The sequence below is a fragment of the Lissotriton helveticus genome, chromosome 2_1, assembly GCF_964261635.1.
Source record: "Lissotriton helveticus chromosome 2_1, aLisHel1.1, whole genome shotgun sequence".
NCBI classification, from domain to species: Eukaryota; Metazoa; Chordata; class Amphibia; order Caudata; family Salamandridae; genus Lissotriton; species Lissotriton helveticus.
The window spans coordinates 767,152,490-767,179,652 of record NC_136059.1 but is presented as its reverse complement, the minus strand read 5'-3'; the positions used below and the strand labels follow the sequence as shown (position 1 = coordinate 767,179,652).

General features: G+C 46.0%; 1 protein-coding gene across 1 annotated transcript in view; it reads left to right on the top strand.

The window, feature by feature from the left end:
- Positions 1-27,163, top strand: part of FBXL17 (F-box and leucine rich repeat protein 17) — a 2,072,621-nt gene that overhangs the window by 149,244 nt on the left and 1,896,214 nt on the right. The window contains exon 4 of the mRNA XM_078675463.1: positions 13,048-13,179. Coding sequence (XP_078531589.1) covers positions 13,048-13,179 — 132 coding nt within the window. The remainder of the gene's footprint in view (positions 1-13,047; positions 13,180-27,163) is intronic.

Genomic DNA, 27,163 nt, shown 5'->3' with positions numbered 1-27,163 from the left:
CTATCAGACTTCAACAGTGTGTCTTTAATAGATTGGTCTCTCTTTCGCTTTGCCATGTTTGGTTTAGAGTCTTTCCCAAGGGGGCTTCTTTTGTCTCTCTGCCCTTCACAGAATGAGTGCTAATGTAAGAGCAACAGGTGTCATTGGGCTCTGCGCCCTCGATCCCGCCAGGAAGGGGCAACACTATAGAGTCCACAAGGCCAAAGGGCTCCTGGTCAGCATTATAATGCCCCACTCATCTACAGAGTGGGCGCCGCAGCTCAGTCTGATAACTTATTTTCTGGTCACTCACTGGCTGATCTCTTCTTCACTAAGCACATTCACTGCCTTCCCCTGCCATGTGGCATTGAGTGTCACCAAACTGAAGCCTGTTCTACTTTTGGGGCACCTCTTTTCCCCCCATCACCCGTAGGGCCCTCTGAAAAGGCTCCCATATGGTTCTGCTTGTCCCCAGATATCCACACTTGTCTTGGGTACCTCTGCTTCAGGCTTTTCCTATTGGCCTAGGCTCACTGGTCCCCTAAATCAAAAAAAGTCTCTGCTTGCTGTCTCCATTAAGCTCATGTCTTGCCCCCCCGCCCTCCACCCACCAGGTGCACCTAGGCAGAAGATCCACACAATGCACATTACCACATCGTCTGGTCATGCAGGACCTTTCGGGGTTTGGGTTCTGGTTTCAGAGCACTCCACCTGTGTAGATTTCACTGTATCCCCCCTCTGTGGCCCACTTATTTTTCTCTCACGGCAGCTCGTCAACTTCTGCTTTCACAACTTGCTCTCATCTTAGGTCCTTAAAGAGTGACGAGCCAGACCCATCCCTGTTTCATAGGGCAGCTTCAGTCGTAGCGCATGTGACCGTCTGATCTTTGTCCGGAGCTGCCAAAGGGACGCCTAAGAGTGCCCTCCTCCTGCTGTGCTGTTCACCACTTGCCTCCGCCCACTAGCCTAAAGGCAGAGTTTTTCAGAGAAAGGCATAAACCTGAAGCAACAAATTAAGTTTGCAGTACAACCCTTTCGAAACATAGCAATGAAGCTTTGGTATGCCTGTTTTTAATAATGCAGGAACCAACTATATGCACATTAGTCCTTTCCCAGCCATAAAAGAGTACATTCATCTTACAATGCTAGGCCCCATTACTTCTATGCAGAAAAGCAATAAACCTCATCATTGAGGTGCAGTTTGAGTATGAATTAATTTCCACAGCAAAAGGGGAACTGGACCTTCCTAGAGACTTTTGTGTATGGCCATTGTCCCAAGACTCACACTTTCCGGACTGAAACGTCAGGCATTCTCAGTACTTAGACCGGAGAGGGACATGTTCGCTCAAGGTTATTGACCTCACATACACTCCTGTGATGTAAATGTCACCTTGTCATTTTATTGAGCAACAACCTCAGAGTAGGTGTAAGATCCTTCTGGGTTTACAGTAGAGAGAGAGAGCAAGTCCTCATGTCCATGGTGGGCCAATAGAAGGGGGGAGGATGTAGCCTTACAGCTGGAGCAGTCAACCTCGAAGCGGCAGAACCCGGTTCGAGTCTCGGCAACGACGCGCAACATCTGATTCTGGGCAAATCACTTAATCAACCTGTGCCTAGCAAAATAAATGAAGGAAACTGGTGCTCACGTAAAGCGCTCTGATACCCGATATCACAGGTCTAGTTTGCGCTATATAAAACTCTTTAACCCCTTCACTGCGGGGCAGTTTCCCCCGCTGTGCTGGGGGGCGGGGGGGCGCGCACAGCGCCCCGCTGCTCATGACGAGGTCAGCTCGTCATTAGCTACGGCGCTCCGGTGCTCATGACGAGCTGAGCTCGTCACGACCACGCCCGTTCCAATGGAACGCTCAGCACAGCGGGGGAGTCAGCCCAGCATGCGAGCGTTCCATTTAACGGGCGCGGTCATGACGAGCTCAGCTCGTCATGAGCACCGGAGCACCGTGGCTCATGACGAGCTGACCTCGTCATGAGCACAGGAGGGGTTAAGATTAAGAAGGATGTTAGACTTGGCATCTTTTGGCATGTTTCCCCTGACTTTTTGCTTTCTGACCTCCCGTTTTTTTCTCTGTTTTTGCTGGTGTAATGATTCTGCTCACTTTCCTCACTGCTATCCAGTAAAAGTGCATGTGCTCCGGCATAAAATGTGTTATGGATTGGTATTTCCATGATTGGCTTATTTGATTTATGTGCAAAAACAACAGTTGATGGACAGAATGCAGAACAATGTCATACATTCACCCCAGTACAGAGATCTGGGCCTAAATCCATCGTTTTTTTGCACTCCACACCACCCCAGTTCAGACATGGCCATATGCAAATCAGCCTTGACCCTGTGCCTCATGGGAATAGTCCAGCCCGAACTGCCAAGCCATGTCTTTCCTGGACCCGAATCAAGCATCCTAGGACCGGTTTCTGGCTATCAGCCGTCTTCAGCCAGGATAGCTTGACTCCAGTGGTGTGGAGAGCATGGGACTCACGTCTGAGCATACCCATCCCTCTCGGGGTGACAAATGCAAAAACAACAGTTGATGGACAGAATGCAGAACAATGTCATACATTCACCCCAGTACAGAGATCTGGGCCTAAATCCATCGCTCAGACGTGGGTCACATGAAGGGGGACCCCAGGTGCCCAAAGGGGACACAGCCACCCACCGGTGGACAGACCAAGGTATTGGCTAGTGTAGGGCTTGGGGAGGAGGGGTGCCCACTGGAGGGTAGGGATCCCGCAGAAATTACCCTCGTCTCACTAGGGTACAGTGAGATGAGACCAGGAGCCCCCTAACACCAAGAAATATAGCACCTGGGTGACCATTAATGGGAAACGGGTAGAGGCTCTCAGAGATACTGGAGCCAGTGTGACCTCAGTCCGGTGTCCCCTGAGAAGCAGGTAGTCCCAGGGGCATTCCACCAAGTAGTTGCTGTAGACAACTCAGAGCACCAGTGTAAGGTGGCGCAGGTTCCCTTTGAATGGGGGCGGGGGGTTCTCAGGTCCCTTGAGGGTGGTTGTGAGCCCTACCATGCCTTTAGATTGTCTGCTAGGTAACGACCTGGAACATTCCTTATGGAAGGATGTTGAATTCAGGTCTCACTTTGAGATGCTTTGGTTGCCAGAGTGAGCATGCTTGTCTCCTCGGACAATGGCGGCCAGAAAGGGTGATCGAGAGGACTTGGAGCCTGAAACAGTGGCTCAAGTCCCTGCCAAGAGGAAAGGCAGGGGGCGAAGGAAACCGGCCCCCGAAGTTCCCAAGTACCGGGAGGAGGCGGACCTCGAGGGTGACACCCCGGTGCCTACCGTGGAGCAGGTAGCCGAACTGGGGGACATCTCTGAGCTGACTCATTGGCAGCAAGAAGGGGGTCCCACCAGGGAGGAGTCCTGCCGGGAGCAGAGTGAGTGCCCTATGCTGGAAGGTATGTGGCGGCAGGCTGCAGCCCAGGCAGCTCGTAATCAGTCTGGGTCACATCTGATCTACTGGGAGAATGGTCTCCTATACAGTGAGCCTAAGGTCGCTGAGCCTGGGTCAGCCTGTGTGCTTGTGGTACCCCAGTGCTTCAGGATTTTCCTACTAGGTCTGGCTCATGACGTGCCTTTGACAGGACATTTGGGGCAGGACAAGACATTTGACAGGCTTGTCTCCCACTTCTTTGGCCCCAAATGCAAAGGCAGTCAGATGCACACTGTAGGTCTTGCCAAACTTACCAAGCAAGTGGTAAGAGTGGGAGGAAGGTCAAAGCTCCTCTCCAACTTTTCCTGTTGTTGGAACACCCTTTGAAAGGGTAGGGATGGATATTGTGGTCCACTGGATCCCAAGACAGCCATGGGCAACAGGTAAATGTAAAATGTAAATGTACAGGAATTTATATAGCGCAAATCACCAAGCGGTTTCTAAGCGCTTGCTTAGGGAACCCGTCCTGGTATTCCCCTGTGAGATAACCCCGGCAGGGTATCCGCAAGGTGAAAGCCAGGCATCCCGCCGCGAGGGGCCGTTGTGGAGATTAAGCAAGCTATTGCCCAGAGTCGCACAGTGTGAACCCATGAAGCGAGTAGGCACCGGAGCGAGAATTGTCGAGTCCATGGACATTGTAGGACTCAAGACCCAGCCGAGCCGGGAATTGAACCCTGGTCCCAGGCTGACGTCTGCTTCCAGGTCTGCCTCCTCTAACCAGTGAGCCACACTTCTCCAGGTACATCCTGGTCTTGGTGGACCATGCCACCCGGTACCAGGAAGCAATTCCTTTCAGAACAACGACGGCGCCAGTGGTGGGCCGGGCGTTAATGGGATTCCCCAGAGAGATGGTTTCTGATAGGAGGACCAATTTCATATTCAAGTATATGACATCCCTGTGGAAAGAGTGTGGTGTAACCTACAAGTTCACCACTCCTTACCACCCTCAAGAAAACTGTCTGGTGGAGAGATTCAACCAGTCCTTGAAGGGCATGATCAAGTGTCTAACAGAACTCATGAGGCATAAGTGGGACGTCCTCTTGCCATGCCTGCTCTTTGCATAAAGGGAGGTGCCTCAGAAGTCTGTTGGGTACAGCCCCTTTGAGCTCCTGTCTGGCTACCCTGTCCGAGGACCTCTAAGTTTGGTGAAAGAGGGCTGGGAGGCAGCTCCCAGGAAAACTCCCCAGGATGTGTTTGGTTACATGCTGGCCTTCCGAAACCAGACTGCCCGCTTCTGGAAACTCGCTCAGGCGAACCTAGAAGCAAGCCAAGAAGAAATGAAGAATGCCACTCTGGTCAAATTTCAAACTGGGCACAAAGTGTGGGTCATGGCCTCAGTGGAACCTTGTGCCTTGCAGGACAAGTGGACTGGGCCATACAAGGTGGTGGAGCGCAGAAGTGACGTCACCTACCTGGTGAATTTGCAGACTCCAAGGAACCCTTTGAGGGTCCTTCACGTGACTCTTATTGCTCTATTCTACTGCCTCAAGCCCCACTTCGAGAGGTCCGAAGTGAGTATGCTCTTGGCGACAGATGATGGGGTGGAAGAGGAGAGTGAGCCTCTCTCTGACCTCCTGTCTACCAAGGACCATGATGAGTCAGTGTGGAAGGTGTGATCCTCTCCCCTACACTGACTCAAGAGCAGCAGGGGGACTGTTGTCAGTTGTTGGGACAGTTTGCCCCACTGTTCTCTCTGACCCCCGGTGTTACTCACTGGTGTACCCATGCCGTGGACACTAGTGACAGCCCTCCTGTACAGCACAAGATTTACAGGTTGACTGATTGGGTCAGGGCCAGCATCAAGGAGGAGGTCTCTAAGATATTGGCGTTAGGGATGATTGAGCCCTCGCACAGTCCTTGGGCCAGCCCAGTGGTCTTTGTCCCAAAGGCTGCTGCACCCGGTGCCACTCCAGAACTGTGGTTTTGTGTGGACTACCGTGGGCTTAATGCCGTCACCAGGACTGATGCGTACCCGATCCCTAGAGCTGATGAGCTCATTGATCGGTTGGGAGCTGACCGGTTCCTCAGCACGTTTCATTTGACATCTGGGTAATGGCAGATTGCCTTAACCGATGGGGCCAAGGAGAGATCAGCATTCTCAACCCCAGAAGGTCATTTCCAGTTTTGGGTGATGCCCTTTGGGTTGAAGAATGCCCCTGCCACCTTTCGGAGGTTGGTCAATCAGGTGTTGGCTGGACTGGAGGATTTCAGTGCCGCCTACCTGGATGACATTGCAGTGTTCAGTTCCAGCTGGGAAGAACATTTGCAGCACCTCGAAAAAGTGTTGAGGGCTCTGCAAGGTGCAGGCCTCACGATCAAGGTTATTTAAGTGCCCGATCGGGCAGGGTTCGGTGGTATACTTGGGACACCAGGTAGGAAGTAGCCAGGTGGCGCCACTACAAACCAAGATTGACACCATTCTGGCTTGGGAGCCCCCAAGACCCAGACCGAGGTGAGGGCCTTTTTAGGTCACACCGGCTACTATAGGAGATTTGTTAAGGGCTATGGCACCATCATTGCCCCCTTAACAGATCTGACTTCCAAGAAGCAGCCCCAGAAGGTGATCTGGACTGAGTCTTGCCACAAACCTTTCGATGCCCTGAAGGCAGCCATGACCCAAAACTTTAGATCTCGCTGGAATTAAGCAACCTGCCAAGAAGCCGAGCTGGAAGAGCTGCCAGGAGGACTACTGCCCCTTTGCTGTGTTGTTGCTTTGTTGGGTTGGCCTGCAGCTGCTGCTTCTGCCTTGGGCAGTGAAAGGACTGGACCTAACTTTCTCTACTTGTGCTGAGTATCTACAAGGGCCTGAAACTGTGCTGGCCTCCTGTTCTGAAGTCTCAGGGACTGCAAAGACTTCACCAACCTCTGGGTACCGCTCCTGGAACCGTTGTTTTAGTTGCCATAGAGAAGAGGGAACCGCGACCGACTCCGTCGTTGGCCTTGTGTCCTGAAGGCACCGCATCGAGCACCGTCTCGCCCTGCACCGCACGCCTTGGTCTCACTGACGCCAACTGCACGATCGGCACCGAGCCACTGCCTGCACCGCATCGGGAGGCACCGCTACCTGCATCGCCTCACTTCACTTTGCTGGCCTGGGCTCACCGACACGGTTGCTGCTGCCTCGACCCCCGTGACCGACTCGTCACGCACAGCTGTCCAGCTCGGCCAGTGCCAATTTCCGCCAACCGGCTCTGTCGCTAGCATCGCAACTTGTCAGCACCGCATTGCGCACCGTCTCGTCCTGCCCTGTAAGCCTTGGTCTCACCGACACCGTCTGGACGATTGTCACAGAGCCACTGCTTGCACCGCATCGAGAGGCACCGCACCGTACACCATAATTTCATTCCGCCTACTCCACCAAGTCCAAACCATCCAGAAAGCTGCCACCAGACTCATCCTCAACATCTCGTGCTACACCCACATCACCACGTCTCAGAGAGCTCCACTAGCTCCCCATCCAGAAATGATGCAAATTCAAACTTCTCACCCACACATTCAAGGCACTGCACAGCACAGGTCCAACAAACCTCAAACCCTTGAATTCCACACGTAGCTGAGGATCTGGCTTTTCAACTAAACTTGCAGGATTTCCTAAGACAGTCTGCCTCCAAGTTTGGTCTCACGCCAACACATAGTGCTCAGTGCCTGGATACCTTCTCCGGTGACAATGTTAATGTTAATGGAATTTATACAGCGCACAAATAACCGCAGGTGTCTTGGCGCTAACGGACTCAAATAGCTGTGCTCAAAAAAGTACTGTTAAAATAACCAAGTCTTCAGTTGTTTCCTAAATTCTAGATGATAGGTAATTTTCATATATATATATATATATATATATATATATATATATATATATATATATATATATATATATATATATATATACAGGTAACATAACAACATGGCAATTACGAAGTTGGTTAATGGTGACTGATGGAGCATGTATACGATGACTCATCATGTTAAGAAGAACTACGGATGCCCAGCCTGACTTGCAAATCATCATATATAAGAAGATGCAAAACCATGGGAAGCCTCATTAGAAGTTATGGGCATGGTTAGTCCCAGCACATAAGCATTAAAGAGTATGCAGGCAGCTATCAAGTCAGATAACTGGGAGAGATTGACATCTATGTACTGTAAGGAAAATTCTAAGGCTTTTTAGATTGCTGTTAATTCTTTTGGAGATGGTGACTGCACGATCTCTGCACTTAGCACACATATTGACGGGGATCGCTGGGTCTCTCATTTTACTGGCATATATCGGCCCCCTGCAACCAAGCATACTGGCTTTTATAGTTGTTCTTATGTAAGCCCTAACCTTAATTTAGATTTTTCCGAAATAACAGCAGCCATGTGACAGAATCCTGCAGTTAAAGCCTTGACCCAGAGAGGATACCTGAGGCCCTAGTACAACCCAACATAGATCGCAGGGCCGCCCTTCTGACCAGTGTTTTCAATACATTTCCTGATACATATGTACCATCCTCTTGGGCGTTTTCACTCATAGTAACAGTGTCCAAGAAGGAGAACCAAACTGATACCAAATGTTATAGGTGCATCTCGCATATAGATTTTACCGTCAAAATTTTAGGGAAGGTCAATTTAACCAGATGAGTGAGTGGGCTACGAATAATAGCATCCTTAGCCCATGCCATTATGACTTTCTGGAGGAGCTGGAAACAGCAGAGCAGTGTTTGAATTTACATATGTTAATTGGTAAATATACCATTCCCAAACACTGCCCACTGTACCTACCATTTATGACTCTCTAATGCATTGGTAATGTTGAGAGTGCAAGATTATGGTAACTTCTGTCGGACTTTGCATTGAATGCCACCCTGCTACATTTTCTTTCTGTCGTTCATGTAGATCCCTGTGCCAAGGTAGGATTTATTCTAAATAGTGAATTATCCAACACTTCCAGATTACTTTACGAGTGCGCCCTTGCACCTCTTTTATTCATTTTATATATATATATATATATACCAATAAACCAAGTTCAGATGTGTCTATTGCCAGCCCTGATGTGCCCACGATGAACGCAGTACGCTCTCCTGTACTTTTGCATGCAGATGATGCTGTGCTACTGGACCCCGTACTCTTATGGCTCTGGTCCGCTTGAAGCCTTTCCTACAGTACATGACCGAACTAGATTTGGCAACCAACTTTACTAAATCATGCAGAAAGAAACGTCTATGTGTTTGAACTCTTACTATATACAGTAATAGCCTGGAACAGAGGTCTAATTTCCCCTATCTTGGTGTGACCTTCGACCACTCTGAAAATAGGGTAACTAATATTTTCCATAGTCACCTGAAGTTCAGCCAAGCATTAGTTGCTCTTTTCAGTTCAAATAAAGTTTATTAATAAGCATACCTTAAACTTGCACAGAGTAAAGACAAACATATGCAAAAAGAAAGAAAAATAAATAAATAAATAAAAATACACAATATAATAAGTGAAATAATCATTCAAAAGGAAGTAACCTGAAAAGGTAACCAGCAATAGTGGAATATACAACAATTAATGAAATATAATGAACAAAAGGATGACATAAATTATAATAATAGAAAGTAGATAAAGCAGCAGAGGGAACTCATGGAGGTTTAGCGCTTCTTGTTGAAAGGGGTTAAAGGCGAGGAGCGGAGAGCAGATGTATAAAAAAATGAGGTAACTGGGTCCCACAACTGTTTGCGTTTAGGGGCCAAAGCGAGTGGATAAACATACGTTGTGTCTAGCCTATGATTGTAACATATAGCGTACCACCATGCCTGATACGAAAGTGTAGTGTGATTCTTCCAAGTCTTACTAATCTGTTGAAAGGCAACTGCAATGAGTAAGTCTATAATTTTGATGTTGAAGGTGCAGTGATCCCAAATGGGGGAGAGACTACCTAAAAAGATATGAGAAATATAGAAAGGGTGCTTGGTGGAAAAAATATTATTAATTTGAGACCAAACCTTGACCCAAAACGTGTGAACCGATGTACAGACAAAAAGCATGTGTAATAGATCTGCGTGAGGAGCAGAGCAGGTCCAACATGTGTGTGAAAGATCAGGGTATCATTTGCTGAGAGTAAGTGGGGAAAGTAAGAGTCGATTATAAATGAAAAACAGAGTTTGAATAGTGTTGGCAGCCCTGGAGGATTTCCGTATCTTAACCCATACCTTGTCCCATACCGCAATAGGCCATGAGAGACCCATGTCCACTTCCCATGCTTCTTCAACTTTGGTCTTTGTACGTGTTGATTCTGGCGCGTGTAACAAAGCATAAATCTTGGACGCCCTAGAACCTCTAGTCAGTAGAGTGCGCAGTTGAGATGATATAAGAGGTTCCTGAGGGATCGTGGATGGCAACATTATGTACGAGTCATAAGCGGACTGAAGTGCTTGCGCTAATTTGAGATATTTCCCACGAAAAGAAGAGGGTAGATGGAAATTTACAGCGGCTTCTGAAAAAGGAATAATGTGATATTGCTGGAATAATTGATGTACCCATATGAGTCCCCGGCTTCTCCAAGACTTCCAAAAAAACGGTTTATGGTTTATTAAAATCGATGAGTTATGCCATATAGGTTGATCCAAGAAGGAGGAAAATAAAGGGGATGGTAAAAGTTTAGACGTGTATTTGAGAATCTGAGTTGAAACAGATTGCGGTGGACGAGAAAAAGAAAGGTACTCTAGAAAAGAGAAGGGAGAAAGAAAAGCCAATTCTAACGATGTCCACAAGGGAGAGAATGTGGAAGAATCCTCAAACCATCTGGATGCTTGATTTAAGAGGAAGGATTTGTGATACAGGGAGAAATTAGGAAAATTAGAAATTAGGAAAATTTACCCCGCCCTCTGCCTTCGGACGTGATAATTTAGATATAGACATGCCAGCCTTTTTACGCCCCCACAAGAAAGAGGATAAGATGGAGTTAATTTTCTTAAAATGATATAAAGGGATAGAGAACGGAATATTAGAAATAGTGAATAAAACTAAAGGTGAGAGCATAATTTTAATGGTGTCTAATCTGCCCCACCAGGATAAGTATAAAGGGTGCCACTTTGTGGTAAGGTCCGTCAACTTTTTTAGGCATTCTTCCATGCAACGAGAGACTGTACCTGAGAGAGTAGGAGTAAAATGAAGGCCCAAGTATTTGATACACTGAGGGCTCCATGTGAACCCTAAAGTAATGAAATCTGATTTATAAGTAAATTTAGTCAAGGGTAAAATCTCGCATTTATCTTTATTTAATTTGTAACCAGATACAGAGGCAAATAAATTGACTTCAGTCAAAAAGGCAGGTAACGAAGTTGCGGGCTCAGATAAAAATAATAAGACATCATCGGCATATGCTGCCATTTTAATTGTGGACTGATTAAACGTTAAGCCCTGTATAACAGTATTTTGGCGGATTCGCAATAGGAAGGGTTCTAAAGCTAGATTAAATAAGAAAGGCGAAAGAGGACAACCCTGACGAACCCCTCTACCAAGGGAAAAATAAGAAGAGACACCACCGTTCGCCGCAATAGCAGCTCTGGGATGTGAATATAAAAGAGAAATGAGGGTAGAGATTCGTGGGCCCAAGCCGAACCACTTCAACGTCTGGAAAAGATATGGCCACTCGACTCGATCAAAAGCCTTTTCCGCATCTAACGCTATTGCAGCGAGAGATTGAGAAGAGTGTGAAGTCTTAGAGAGAATATCAAAGAATAATCTGGTGTTATCTGAAAGCAGTCTGCCCTTAACGAAACCAGACTGTTCCCTCCCCAATAGATCTGGCAAGAAGGATTCTAAACGAAGAGCTAAAGCCTTAGAAAAAATCTTGTAGTCAATGTTAACTAAGGAAATGAGCCTATAGTTTTTACAGTGCTGTGGGTCCTTGCCTGGTTTGGGAAGAATACATATGAGAGCGTCGGGGAAGGAACCTGGGGAAGAACCGGAATCTAGAAAAGAGGAAAGAAGTGAACGTAATGTTGGGATAAGTAGTGTCGAGAAATGGAGAAAAAATTCTACTGTAAATCCGCCTGGACCTGGGGCCTTATCTTTTTTGAGAGATTTCAAAGCACAAAGAAGTTCTTTTTGAGTTAGATCTGATTCTAATGAAGAGAGGTCAGGAGGGGCTGCGAAAGGAGACTCAATATCAGAAAGGAACTGGCAAATGTCCTGGGTAGTGGAAGTCGACTCGGATGAATACAATGTTTTGTAGAATTGAAGAAATGCCGTCAAGATGTCATCATCTTTATGACACAGGGTGGAACTTTGACCATAAATACTTTCTATATTAGTCCTATTTTTCTTGACTTTCAAATAGTTTGCCAATAACTTGCCGGCTTTATTTTGACCCCCATAGAATTTAGCACTAGAACGCAGTAGGAAATTGGAAGCATTGTTTGTAGTATCCTTATTGAATTGTAATTTAGTGGTTATGAGCTCATGCAAACAATTAGTTGCTCTTTTCAATCTGTGTCGATCTTCGGCCAGCAAGTCCATTATTCCATTCCTGTGGAGATTTATAAACCCCAATGTGTGCCCATGGCGACCTATGGGCAGGGCTCTACAGGTAGAGGAAAATGGATTTTGCAGACCTCTCCTTTCCGTCCCAACCTCTGTCTCGTATGTGATCTCCTTCGATTAAGGTCTCCGGTCTCCTGTATCCTGATGGCCAAGGGAAGCTCCTGTGACTGTCTGAATGGCTCAGCCGGCACTCATCTCTCAATCCTCTGATCTTTTTAGACTGCTCGTGGTATGATAACTGGATGAAACGGCCTGGGCTTGCTATTGTTTAGCAAAGCCTCGAAGGACTGCAACAGATTTCGCTTTTCACCCGTCATCCATTTGTAAAGAGAACCGATCTCATATTAAACGCTTGCCTTTTTTTGAAAGAAGGGGCCAAATGAGGGAAGAATGGAATCTTTACAAACCCACGCAGTTGCTGCATGTCATTGTAAAAACTAGTGCAAATATTGAGGCGTTTCTGGCCTTCCTGCCTATTACCGGAAGAGAGCCCTACTAGCTAGGGTTAGAGCTGGCACCATCTACCATCCTCTGCCCTCTCCCCGAGCTCTTGTACATCTAGTGAAGTCTCTGACCAGTCCTTTATGCATTCTACTTTTTTCTGTGGTTTTTCTGTTGGGTGTACCAAACCGGTGTTTCTTTTGCGGAAATTACACTTTCTAAGTTTCGACTACCATTATGCCTCCTTCAAATGCTGAATGGTGGAGAGGTTTGTTTTAGGGTGGGAGCTTTTTTAAAATCCGCTGTATGTTCTTGAAATTCTCTGCTCTTTTAAATTGATTTTGCAATCCATTTTTATTATACTGTACTTTTATGAATGTCTGATCTTCAAATAAAGTTGTTCTGATGATGACTTGGTATTTAAATTAATTTCATATTAATTCTGTGACCCCGGACAGTCCTTTTATCACAATGCAATGACTCCATGCTGTCTCCTGTGCTAGCATGTTTGTTGAAGTGCCTTGAGCCATGTTAGCTTGCTCTTTGTATGGGTGGGTCAGATCACAATCATTTCAGCTGTTGCTAATTGCTTTGTATTGTTTGATGCATGCTATTTCTTCTGGAGGTGAAATGATTTGACTGATATTTTCATCCAACAGTTAGGTTCTAAATGCAGAGAGCTGCGGGACATTCATTTCGGGCAGTGTTACAAGATCTCTGATGAAGGAATGGTTGTGATTGCTAAGGGCTGTCGTAAGTTGCAGAGAATTTATATGCAGGAAAATAAACTGGTAAGTGCCTTTTGTGTCCTTTAATCCATATTTTGCTAATTTATTCTGGCTGTCCAGTACTTTGTAACATAGTAGTTCTACTTTTTGACAAGTTTCTTTTATCCTAGTGTGGAATTGAACTTTTCAGATTAGCGATAGTGTGGTAATCAGAAGGATCGCTTCAGGGTCCTGCGCTAGACTCCCACCATGTGTATAACACATCATCGCAATCAAGTGTCATTCTTGAGTTTCTTTACACGTCAGTCGGCTTACACTACTGCTGTGAATTCTGGATGAGGTGTTTGTTTTTGGTTGCTGATTGCAGTAATGATTTTGGTACGGGGACTCTTGTTTAGTATGTCCAATATAACCAATGATTGTTCTAACCTGCTCTGTCATCTGTAATGCTTGTTGCTTACATGCCACTTCTTTGTGATTTTTTTTTTTTTCTGTAGCAAGTACCTCTTTGGCATAGTAGACAACCAACAAAGCAAACTATTCTGGAAAGTATATACCCATTGTTTACCATATTTCCTATTGTGTTCCTATTGTGTTCCTATTGTGTTAATAAAGTGTACCTTAGCGACTCGTGCCAAATTGTGTTCCAGTTTATTACAATCCTGTCATCTTAATAAAAAAGGTACATATTTCCTAAATGCAAAAAGGACGTGTGTTGTGTACTGAACATACAAATATTCAATTAAGCTGAACTTTATGGAGTATTCTGTTATCTTTTTGTCTCATTTGCGTGACCAGGTGTAGATGGGAAAAATACTCTTTCAATGGAAGTTACAGTCATTGGGTTTATACCACAATCTTCCAGTGAGACTTCTTTGTTCTCTTTCTGTCTGGGGTACAGAAGCACAGACGTATTGATTCTATGACTGGGATTTCTTAAGGTGCCATAGCATTGTCTTTTACTGTTGAAGAATGTATTGATCTAAAGAAGAGGTGGAATTGATTGGACCCTGCCTGCTGTTTGCATTGCTATTAGTAGGAAATTAGCATTCCTAGGAAGCACATGGATACTCTTTCCAAATCTGTATATTTCGGATTCTTGATCCATAAAACAGTTAGAATAAATACATATATGCAGACAGTGTCATAAATGAAACAGTTTTAAAAACCTAATATTTCATAAACATGCAAAAGTGATCATTTGGAAAACCTCCATACTGCTGTAAAAATGGACGGCGATTAAAAAGTAGAATCAATCGTATATTAAATATGTATTAGATCAGTTAAAATCTATCATAAAGTGCTGTGTAGCAAATCGATAAAATACATAAAACCTCAAGAAGAATTACATGCTAAGAGCCTGGTCTTCCATTAATTGCAAAACAAAATATGTTCCAGTGTAATATACGACAAATAGCAAAAACCTTCCCCCATGTGATGGTAATTTATTGTTAGAACGGCTGCAGGCTAGTTACTACTTGGTGGATAACGTGCAGCTCTTACAATGAAGCGTTTGTGTGGTTAATCTCGTAAGATCACGTTGTTAATTAGTGCATTTCTATGGCCTTCCAATGTTTTTCGATTCGTTAATCTTTTTGTTGTTGCTAAACGCATTTGCATTGTCACAGTCACATTTTTGTGCCAAATACTTTCAATTAGCTGTGTAACCCTAACTCATATTAGCAAATCCAAACTACAACATTGTTTTGCTTGGCTTGGTATCATTCTATGATCTATTGGACGTCTTAAAGTGTTTCCTGACTGTAGGCCTATTTTTGGTATTGTGACGACTTACATCTTGAGTCCGGTTTGCAGCCTTAGTTTAACAATATTGTCCCTTTCAATCATGGGATAATTTGAAGCAACTCTCACTCCACAACTCCAATTCAGAGTTTATTCGGCAACGCGTTTCACCCCCTCAAGGACGTTGTCACAGCTTTGTTTCCAGGATCAAAGGGGCTAAGGTTGTTTAGTAAGTTAAAATCAGATTGAAGAGGCCTAATGACTTGGAATGTTCCCTGCGTAAAGTAATTGGTACATGCAATATGTCAGGCAGCAAATGGTGTTTTCCCCTGTCAATTTTTCTATTCTGCGGTAATCTACTTAAATCTGAACTTTGTACTGTAGAAATAAATGTGTGACTATGGGTGTAGCGTCGCTGGTAAGGAAGACACACAAAGTACAGGAAACTTAGAGTAATTATTCTGGCAGAGAAATTCCAGCCACCTTCACTGTAACTCCACTTGGTACAACTGTTCTTAGGAACCTTCAACACATTCAATATAAAACATTCCAATACAGAACATCTGGAGGATAAATGCAGGGGAATTCAGCAGCAAGTCTAGAAAGATAAGCAGCCTGACAACAAACAAGAACTCTACAGTAAAAATCAAAAAGAATATGAGTATAGTACAAATGCATGAGGAGTGTCAAACGTGTAACATATCAAGTACATTGTTCTTCTCCACAACAAGTCCACTGCGGTTTCACATCTACCCATTCTCCAGTGTTTCTGCCCCTTTATACACCGGACCACTGTGAATGGAAGACTACTTTCGTAAGAAACACCCATTGCTTTAGGAAATCTCACTTTCACTATATCCCCTACCTTTACAATTACATATGTGACAGCATTCCTTTTATCAAAATAGGAATTCCATTTCTCATGCCCCTCAAATTCCTTGTGCAAACGTTCAATGTCCTCAGATCTTCCAAGATCTGCTCTTTGAGACTGAACAGAAGGACAGACCACAATCCAAGGTTTTCTTTTGTGAAAGAGTTCAAAAGCTGTTGCACTAGTGGTAGAATGTAGTGTAAACCTATATTCCTCCATCTATTTGAAAACCGCATCCTTCCAATTTCCATCAATGCTTCAAGACAATTGAATAGCTTCTTCACGCTCATGTTAAACCTTTCTACCAGTCCATTAGTCTGTGGGTGATATAATGCAAATCGCTCAGATACAATTGCTGCATTGTCAGAGAGCAGATATTTAGAGTTACTCATATGGGCAAAAATCCCTGAAAAGGGCATCCAGTTAAATCTATAAACCCTGGATGGTGTAATGAATGAGGTTACGTTCTTTGAATCCTCACCTAACCAGACTGGAGGGTATGGTGATGTAAGATCTAACGCAATGGACATTTCACACCTACCAGCATTTTCACTATTACCAAGATATTCATTCGGCAGTGGAAATTTATTGTCTTCCACTGCCCTCCTGTTTAGCTGTCTAAGGCCGATACATAACCAGATCTCACAACTAGCCTTTCTGACTACCACCACTAGCACAAACCATTATGTAGCCTCTGCACCTTTTGTTCTCAGTTCTACACCCAAACAATCTGACTCAGACTGCACCTTCTCCTTAAAGCTGAGCGATATATTTCTTACTTTGGCAGTAACTGGTTCAACTTCTTCTTTCAGGCAAATGCGGTGAATCTACCCTACTTTATTAGAGAATACCGTAGGAAATTCTTCAAGGAAAGACTCGAACATTGTGTCTACTTTGCGTACTGGAATTTGAGGCATAGATTTGGGATCTAGATAGCTACCCAAAAGCTATGGTATGGCCAGCCCAAAACTGTGTCACCTTTTTCTGGTACATATACTTTACCCTTAGCAGTATTTTCCTTGAATTCAATGTTAGCATTAAAATATTCTACAAGTTCTATAGGTGTATCTCCATGATTATAAGGTATACCATCTGGTTTAAATAAATCCACTTTTCCTTTGAAATATGGTTTATAGTTAGTGTCTGATATTTTAGAAAGATGAGTACCACAATCTATTGTCATTAAAATGTAGCACCATTGAGTGAAATCACATTGGATGTTCAGTGTTGTTTAAAAACTCAATTCATACCCTCAACTACATGTAGAATAGTGATGTGTTAACAGTTTTTATTTGATTTTCAGACTTGGTAACTATTGTTTGTATTGTCAGTGAAACTTCTTAGCTTTCCTAGAGAAACTACTAAATAATAACGAGTGTTCACCTCTTTTGGCTATAGTAAGAGCTTCATTTAATTTAGGGTTCTCATTGATCCAGAGGTCTTCCCTGATTTTATCCCTTCTTTAAGTATAAGCATAAACTGGTCCTTGATTCTTTCCTCAACGTTGTCACCAAAGTTACAAGTAGAGGCTCGTTTACAGAATGCTGCCACATAGTATTCAAGGGGGGTGGTGATGGACGGAGCATTTGAAACAATCAAACACGCACACCCAGTCAACAGATCTGGGTTGAATCCATCACTGTTCTTTAGCCCACTCTGCCACCCCAGTTCAGACATGGCCATATGCAAATCAGTCTGACCCTGTGCCTCATGGGAACAGTCCAGCCCGAACTGCCAAGCCATGCCTTCCCTGGACCAGAAACAAGCTTCTTAGGACCGATTTCTGGCATTCCAGCCGTCTTCAGCCAGGCTTGCTTTTGACGGGTGTCCGTCCATCACCACCCCCTTTTGTGCCACATAGTATTCAACAGACTCCACTTCTGTTTGTTTCCTCTTGCCAAAATATAAACGTTCAAGCATTGTGGAAATCTGTGGTACAAAGTGATTATTTTTTTTATAGCAATTTCAATATTTGTCATTCCTTGAGAAATTCCCCATTGCCTTCTGACCAATTAGGTAAGTTTTCAAAACTCTCATGGCTTTCTGCACTTAAACAATGTAATAACATTGACTCTTTTGTTCAGATTTGAAATTGGGATCACATACTTTCAAGTAATTAATAAAAATCTTTTCCACTTTCACCAGCTTTGATTTTCCTGATGATACTGTTATGTTTTGCATGGTGAGAATTCAAATAACAGCCATAACCATCTAAAATGGAAATAGCCACTCTGAAAATGACATTAATGTACTGTATATATATATATATATATAATATGCATCTGAAAGAAAAAAGGTTAAAGTGATGTTATAGTTGGGTGAAAATGTGAATTAAAATAAAACATTTTAAACTCAAAAAACACTCTGGATTTCACTAGTTATAGTTACCTCCTCAAGTAACTAATTTGCAGTCTCGTCATGCTCAGTAATATCATCAGTGAAGTCATTTCATATGTCATTAGTCATGTTGTCATAGAACATGTCGTGACTGTTGCAATGCGATGCGAAGTTTCTGCGTCGTCGTCGAGGCTGCCGTCGATAAGGGATGCAAGGGGCTTGTGCCATGAAAAGTGTCATGCAGTGGTGGTTCTGAAGGCGATGCATCAGTCCCGAGAAGCGTGAGGTAGCAGGCATGCAAGTTTTTTGCTACAGGTTCAATCCACACATTAGCTGCGTAGCTTTGATTCTTCTTGGAGAGGCGTCTCTCAGCAGAGAAGATGCGCATGTTCCGCTGGCAAGCACCTTTTTTTTTTTTAAATCTCTTTATTAGCATCAGATTGGTCCGTGCAAGCATACAAATACACAAGAATTTGTCGACAATAAAAACGTTAATAATCGTTATACAAAAGAAGTACATGGATGACTGGACCAATGACATTACAGGTAGTGTAGCACATTCTAGATTCTTATTTTCACTTTTCCATACCTGAAGGAAAATTGCACATGCGGTATAAACGGATACAACTTGTTACAAACAAAACGAAAACAAGTGAGCCTTCATGACAGACAGAGCGGCAAGCAATACACCTAGTGACTAGTAAGATGGCATAACCAGAGGCATAGGCAGACGAGGGTAATTAAAACGACAAGCATAAGGACTAGGGCGAAGCAAGCACCCCATCCGGGGCAAGGCGTGCAAGGGAACTGAAGAGGGAGACGCCCCGGCCCCAAGCAGCACACAGTCCAAAATCAGCAGCTCACTCATAACCCACTCCAGCGGTGTGTGGACGTTAAGCCCTGCAGACCCCAATAGGCAGCGCACTGGTGGTGCAGCTACAATCACCTAGCCCACCCCCTCTGGGACAATTGAGCTAGCAGCCTGGGAGTGTGTATCCCGTGTAATCTTGCCAAGATACTGTCGATATGGGCCCCATATGTCAAGTGGGCGTGAGGCTGTAGGAATCTGGGTAGAATATTCCACACTATTGGTGTTACATTGGGCAAGGCTGCGCATCCAATTCACGGAAGTAGGGATTCGCCTGGACCCCCAAAGTAAAGCAATTTCCCTTTTCGCCAGCAAGAAACCTATGGCGGCAAGCTTACGCGTGGCCCGGGGGAACTCTGCGACATAGCCAAGCAGTGCAATTTCCGGCTTATGTTGCAGTTCGCACTCTAGAATGTCTCCCAAAATGTGGTGTACCTGTAGCCAGTAAGTGTGCAATTTCGGACAGGTCCATGTGAGATGTGCAAAATCGGCATGGGGAGCTTTGCATTTGGGGCAGTGATGAGGTCTGTTTGGATCGATTCTGTGGGCCAACGCCGGAGTGAAGTACAGTCGCCTCAAAAATTTGAAATGAATTAGTTTGTGTCTACTGTTAATAGAGACCTCTTTAGTGGAGCGGCAACAGGCATCCCATTGGGCATCTGTGATGGGGCCGCCCAAATCAAGCTCCCACGCCGCCCGAACCCTCGCATCCGAAGACGGGAGGGCCGCCACACAAAGTCCATACAACCTGGAGACCATATGGGCTCCCGTTTGCGACTGGAGTAGAAAAGTCAGTGCCGTCATTTCATCCGGCGGCAATGGGAACGACGGAAACTGCGCTCTAAGCAGGGACCTCAGTCTGGTCAGGACAAAGGAATCCATAAATGTCCGGTCCGTGAACCGTGAATCCTCGGACACAGAGAAAACATGTCCGTCCGGAAACAGATCTCCTATTGTGGTGAGCTGGTATTTGGCCAGCGTTCTGCAGACCACCGCTTCCGCAGTGATGGGGAGCCAGTGAGGGTTAGGTAATGGAAGAGCCGGGAATACAGTACGTCCAGCTGGAGCAGTCTACGCACCTGCATCCAGGCCCACGATGTAGTGGACACAGTTTGTATGTCAAGGGGGTTGCGCGGAAAGCCTCCGGGCAAGATCGAGTTGAGGGTAAGTGGCAGCACCAAGTCTGCTTCAGGTCTCAAATACGGGATCCGAGCGTCCGGGTGAAACCAAGGGTGTGCATAGGCGCACTGCGCGACCAGGTAATAAATATAAAAGTCCGGCACTCCAAAGCCACCTCGCTCATAAGGCAGCGTTAAAATGCGCCAAGAAACTCGCGGCCTTTTATCCCCCCACACTAACCGCAACAACAATGAGCGGAGCTGCGTGAAGAAAATCCGAGTGAGCGGGACCGGTATGTTATTAAATAAGTACAGAAAGCGGGGAAGAATGATCATTTTAATTATGGCGATACGGCCGGCCATAGAGATAGGGAGGCGAATCCACCGTGCAATATTATCCTCCAGAAAGTCCAACGCTCGCCCATAGTTAAGACGAATCATGGATACCGTTTCTAGATGAATGTGGATACCCAGATATTTCACCGAGTCTGTATTCCATTCCAGCGGGAACGGGCAGTCCCAGCGAGCAGTGGAAGGGGTGAGCGGAAAGATCTCAGATTTATGCCAATTAATACGAAGACCGGAGTACCTCCCGAAGCGTTCCACCTCAAGCAGCAATGTTGACAGGTTGGTCTCCGGAGACCTGACATACAGAATGGTATCATCAGCGTAGAGGGAGACGAGTAACGGGCCTGTCCGGAACTGGAGCCCGCGGTGCAGGTGGCGCTCCTGAAAATGACGCACCAAAGGGTCCATGGCTAGAATATATAACAGAGGGGACAGGGGGCATCCCTGCCTGGTTCCCCGGGAAAGAGGGAAGCTATCAGAGAGCGTGCCATTAAGGCGCAGTCTCGCTCTGGGGGCAGTATAAAGCAGCTCGACCGTGGAGACAAACAAGGACGGCATGCCCATGCGGTGCATGACAGATAGAAAGAACGACCATTCTAAAGTGTCAAATGCCTTCTCGGCGTCTAAAAACACCGCAGCTGCCGGCGTAGTCGGCTCAATTTTGTGAAGAACAGAAAACAGCGTCCGCAGATTAAAGGAAGTGGATCTATGGGGAACGAACCCGGACTGGGCTGGCGAAATGATAGACTCCATAAGTAAAGATAGTCGGGTGGCAAGGACTTTCGCCAAAATTTTATAGTCAAGATTGAGCAGGGAAAGGGGCCTGTAGGAACCGCACCTAGTGGGGTCCCGATCCGGTTTGGGGAGTAAGATGATAACGGCCTCCCGCAATGTGGGTGGCAGAATCCCCGTCTCGAGCGACTCCGCATACACCTCAATCAGGCGAGGCACCAGTTCCTCCTTGTACTCCTTATAGAAGTCAGCTGAAAAGCCATCTAGCCCCGGCGCCGACGAGCTTTTCAATGCATCAATGGCTTCCACAACGCTGTCCGGTTCAATAGGCATCGCCAGAAAGTCCTGCATGTGTTTTTCCAGGAAGACCATAGAGATTTCGTTAATATAGGGGCCAGGGTCGCGACAGTCAGCCGATAGTCCCGAGGTGTACAAGGCCTTATAGTAGGATAGGAAGGCATCGCAGATGGCAGGGGTGGTCTGATGACGAGCTCCCTGATCATCTACCATGTCCGAGATAAATGAAGCCTGGCGGGGGGGACGAAGCAGATGGGCCAATAGCTTGCCAGGCCTGTCTCCTTCACCATACTGCCTAGCCGAGTGTTGTGTGCAGAGATATGTCAGTTCTCTGTCTGCAGTGTCTCTGAACTCTTGCAGCAGTGCCAACCTCTTTGCCTCCACCCCACCATCCGTGTCAGTGAGCGTGTTAGTGTCCAAAGCGGCAATGTCCTTTTCAATACGGGTCAGGGAGGCACGGATGTCGCGCAAAGCCCCTACATGTTTGTTGATGCAAACCCCCCTAATGGTGGCCTTGAAGCCCTCCCACAATGTAGCCCAAGTGTCCACTGTGCCCTCGTTCAACTCAAAGTACTCCTCTATGGCAGTGCGAATGTCCTCCTTGAAGACCGGGTCAGCTAACGCCCTGCCAGGAAAACGCCATTGTTTCTCGTACCCTCCCAACCTGGGGATGAGCAGGGTCAGCACTATGGGAGAGTGGTCAGACAGAGTGCGCGGGAGCGTCAAATGGTCACTCACCCAACCGGCTACCCCTGGGGAAAGGAGCCAGTAGTCTATTCTGGTGCTAGTGTTGTGATACCCTGAGTGGTGGGTGTAGACGGGTGAGGTGGAGTGCAAACGGGCCTCAATGTCAATCAGTGAGTAATGAGCGCACATATCCGCCAGCACAGCACGGGAGCGGGGCTTACAATCCGGGGAAGAGGAGGTGCTGTCCCTGGCAGGGGTCATGAGCAGGTTAAAGTCACCCCCCAGTATCATCATATCAGTGTCTAATCTCAGCAGAACATCCTGAAGTCCCCGGAAGAAGGCAGGGGAGTCCGTATTGGGGCCATATATTCCAACAAAGGTGACCTTAAAGCCCAGAAGCACACCCGTAACCACAACATATCTGCCATCTACATCCAATATGCTGTCTGAGAGCACGAATGGAACACGTCGATGGATCAGGATTGCAACCCCCCTTGCATATCTGCTATAGCTAGAAAAAAATCTGTGCGCGACCCAGCCTTTTGCAAAGGAGGAAGAGTCAGCATCCACTAGGTGTGTCTCCTGCAAAAAGAGGACATCCACCCCATGCCGCGCTGCATAGTTTAGAACCTGTCGCCTTTTCCTCGTATCATTTAAACCTCGGACGTTCCAAGACATGGAGGTGAGCCTGGAAGGACCAGACTGCTGCCCTAACTTAGCCATTCAATCTTAGTGGAATCGTAAGAAAACATGCGTGTACGGACCTGCCATTCCCTATCGCAAAAAAGGCATCACTTAGATAGAAAAACAGTGCGAATGCACAAACAACAAGACCAAAGCATAAACAAGCCCATCCCAACCACCCACCACCCAGCCACTCCTCAAGCCCAAGGAGGCTAAACCCACCCTTCCGGAAACAACCTAGAGCAACAAACAACAACAGTTGTCCACTAATGTACCTGCAAAATAAAGACAATGTTAGAGAAAACAACAATGCGGCTCGCGCCATGGGGGTAGGCGACGCTCCGCCATGCAAGAACCACAACCGGGGCCACGTTCAAATGTCAGCAAGTATGAAAAAGCACTGCAAAAGTAAAAAAACAGGAACAGTAGTATCAGATGCAGATTACTGGGGCAAACACTCCGGATCGAGAAGATGGAAAGGTGCTAAGTCAACCCTGGCCGGTTTCGGTAAACAGGTCAGCACTAGCCTGCGAGTCAGTGTGCGGCGGAGACTGTTGAGCAACATCAGATTGTCGAGGGGACCCCCTGTTTTTGTAGGCTCGACAAAATTCCTGTGCCTCCGCAGGAGAGTCAAAAATGCGAAACCTGCCGTCCACGTCCACCCGGAGCCTGGCAGGATACAGCATACCATAGCGCAATCCCATTTTGCGCAAGGCAGCTTTGACACCAGTGTATTTACGGCGTGCATCTTGGACCATGATGGTGAAGTCCGGGTAGAAAGAGAGCACATCTCCCTGCCACCGAACCTCGCCCGCCTCCCTGGCAGCCTTCAGCGCCGCATCTCTGTCCCTGAAGTTCATAAGCCTGGCAATAATGGGCCGGGGCGGCAGGCCAGGGTTAGGTCGGGGCCCCAGCGATCTGTGAGCGCGCTCAACCACGAAGCCAGCAGTAAACGTGTCTCGGCCAAAAAGTTCGATCAGGAGGTGTTCCACAAAAGTGTCAAAGCGTCCGGTAGCTGTCGTCTCCGCCACGCCGATAATTCGGATATTATTGCGCCTGCTGCGCGCCTCCAAATCCTCGTTCTTAATTGCGACGTCTTTAAGGATCTTCTCCACTCGTTCCACCCTTTTCAGCGTCGACGCCGCACCATCCTCGAGGTCGGAAACTCTGGATTCCGCCAGGTCCAGACGCCTATCGTGCAGTTGGATCGTCGCGCCCATGTCCGCCATTTTCTTTTCGAGGGTATCAAAACGAGAATCCAAGGCCTTGAATCCAGCCCTCATCTCACCCATCATCTCAGCAACCATACCCGCAGTGTCTTTCGCTGCCAACTGGCCCCCAGTGTCCACCTCCGCCGCCGGCGAAGCTGTAGAAGCACGTACGGGCGCTGAACTGAAGGTAAGGCGCTTCTGGGTAACATCCTTCTTCACCATGGTGGAAGCAGTGGCGGGCAAATCGCCAGTGGCACAGGACTCTATGACAGCAGCGGCACCCCGCTGGCAAGCACCTTAGGCCCACTTCCAAGGGTACCAAACTGGGATGGAACCATTTGGCAAGGTAGACTTACAGATGGCAGGGCCTAGGTGCAGGAGTTGGAAGCCTGTTATGTCCCTGAGGATTAGATCAGGAGGCCATCCAATTAGCCCTTGGAGTAATGCAGGTCCAGTCCTTCTCACCCAGGCAGTTCTATTGGAGGATGAGGAAGGTAGAAGATGATACTTTAGCTCACCGCTGCTGGGTTGAGATTCAAAATCAAGATAGACAAGTAAACTTGACCACGACAATCCTGAAGGAATTTTTGTCGGCTTTATAGAGGTGGCCTGGTCTACACCAGTAACGTATTCTGGATTCAAAAGTATGGTGAACACCGCAACCAAGCGGATTTTTGTTAACCGATTAAAACGATCTTTGCAAAAAAAAATCATGCCTGGGCTGTGATACAGGCCTACCAGAGGTTAAAACCCCAACAGTATTTGACCAAACACTTTTCTTACTATAAAAAGCATTACCTAATGTTGCTACGAATGGGATCATTCCCCTCAAAGGATTTGACCCCAAAATGCAAATTTATATGGCCTTCTAAGGAATGCCGCCTCTTTTGTCAAGGTGAGGAGTCACTACTACATTTACTATGTATATGCCCCTTTTTACTGAAAACACGTAAATCCATTCTTCGGGAGATTTTAAGGAATGAACAGATAAGAACATGTAGAACTGCAGTCATCAGGTGTCTTGGAGGGCTTTCTATTCCCCTCTCCTGTAATGCCATAAAATTCTGGAAAACAGCAGCAAAGGAACTTGAAAAATTTAACTAAGCTAAGTAGCCAATAAACAACCTGCCTGCTGACTTTTTATAAATATATTGCACTACTTGTTAGCCTTTTAACTGTGGCAATGACTCCAAGGTTTTTCTCACCTCTCATGTTATGTATAAATATCACATGCGGAAAAAGACGTCATCAAAACCAAAACTATGCCTCTGAAGAAAGGAAAGGTTATTCCTGAAACGCGTCAGGCAAATGATTACATGGAGGGAAATTGCTGTGAGGTCCTACGCATGCCTGCTGCCAATAAATTTAAGTGAAACAGAACAGTCTTGCTGTGGCCTCTGTACGAATTGGGCAAACCCGCAAATGAATATATATATATATATATATATATATATATATATATATATATATACTCATTTAATTTTCTGTGTTTTATGATGGTTTGCCATCTTTTACGATTTTTAAAGAATCAATAAAAGTATTTTTGACTTGACTCACCCAGGCAGGGGGGCAGCAGGCTAGCAGGTGAGGACAGCAAGCAGGAGCTTAGTAGAGCAGCAGTCTATCAGAGTGTCAGTCTTTCAACAGCACAGCAGTCCTTCCTCCTGCCCACAGTTCCAGAAGTGTACTGAAGTAGTGTTGTCAAAGTCGAGTACTTATACCCAGTAGTGCTTTGAAATGTGGGAGACTTTAAAGACATGCTTTTGAAGTGCTCAGACGCCCTTCCTTCCAACCCTGGCTCCAGACCCACTACAGGTGGTTGATACAGCCTATTCAGGTGTAAGTGAGACTGTGTCTAGCTCCTACTTCCCATCCTGCCAGAGATGGCCCATTGAGACACACCTAAGCTCCCATTGTGTGGGGCTGTCTCAGAGGAAAACACAACGCCCAACTGCCAACTACACCCAGTCATGTGATCAGAGACAGGCTACAGGCACCAAATAGCTAAAGCAAGAAGATGCCAACTTTCTAAAAGTGGCATTTTCAGAGTTGTAATTCAAAATCTGACTTATAAGTTTGGATTTTAAATTGTGATTCAAGATAAACCAGACTTGAAGGGCTTATGTCTTCCCAATTGGGAATTACACTTATAGAATGTAATAATGTATTGCCAACGTTGTCCTATGGGAGAGATAACCCTTGTAGTAGTGAAAAAACGAATTTTAGAGTTTTTCACAACCATGACATGTAAAATCTAAAGGTACATGACTTGCCTTTTAATTTCATTGCACCCTGCCATCTGGGTTGTCTAGGGCTTACCTTAGGGATGTCTTATATGTACAAAAAGCGAATGCTTTGGCCTGGCAGGTTTATTTTGCCAAGTCGAAATGGCAGTTCAAACTGCACACATGGATCTGCAGTGGGAGGCCAGCGACATGGATAGAGGATACTTTAATGGGTGGCACAAATAGTGCTGCAGGCCCACTAGTAGCGTGGTCATATATAGTGCACTTTACAAGGGATTTACAAGTAAATTAAGTATGCTAATTAGGTATAAGCTAATATTAGCATGTTTAGAGGAGAGAGCGCATGCACCTTAGCATAGGTTAGCATTACTGCTCAGAGTCCTTAGGCCAACAGAAAGAAATTCAGCAAAAAGTAGGAGGAGGAAGGCAAAACATGTGTTGGTGACCCAGAAGAAAGGACTTATTTTACTAACTGTGAGGAATTTTATGATGTACTTAGTTTCTTGCGTCCAACCCTTGTGCCCAACCCACAGAGGCTGACGGCGCCTCTGCACATGGCCTTTGGGAATGCATAGAAGGAGTTGCTGGCAAGACCTAGCCTTTGGCCAGGCCATTTGTCCAACCTGCCTTGGGCGTTCAGCCCTTGCTGCGCATGGCCTTTGGCTGTGCACAGCGGGCTTTGTCTATGGCCTAGTCCTGCGTCCATCCCACCACAGGCAGCCAACCCCTATATCGCAAAGGCCTGACCTGCTGTCACTCCCTATAGTTAACCTTCAGTGGTTGAGGTTGGCTCCATAGAGCATGGCCTTTGGCTTGGCTTTAGGATTTTTTTCTTCCTTTAAAAAAAAAAAAAATGCCAAATTTGGAACTGCGAATTTATTGCAAGCTTCTTGGCTGGGTAATGA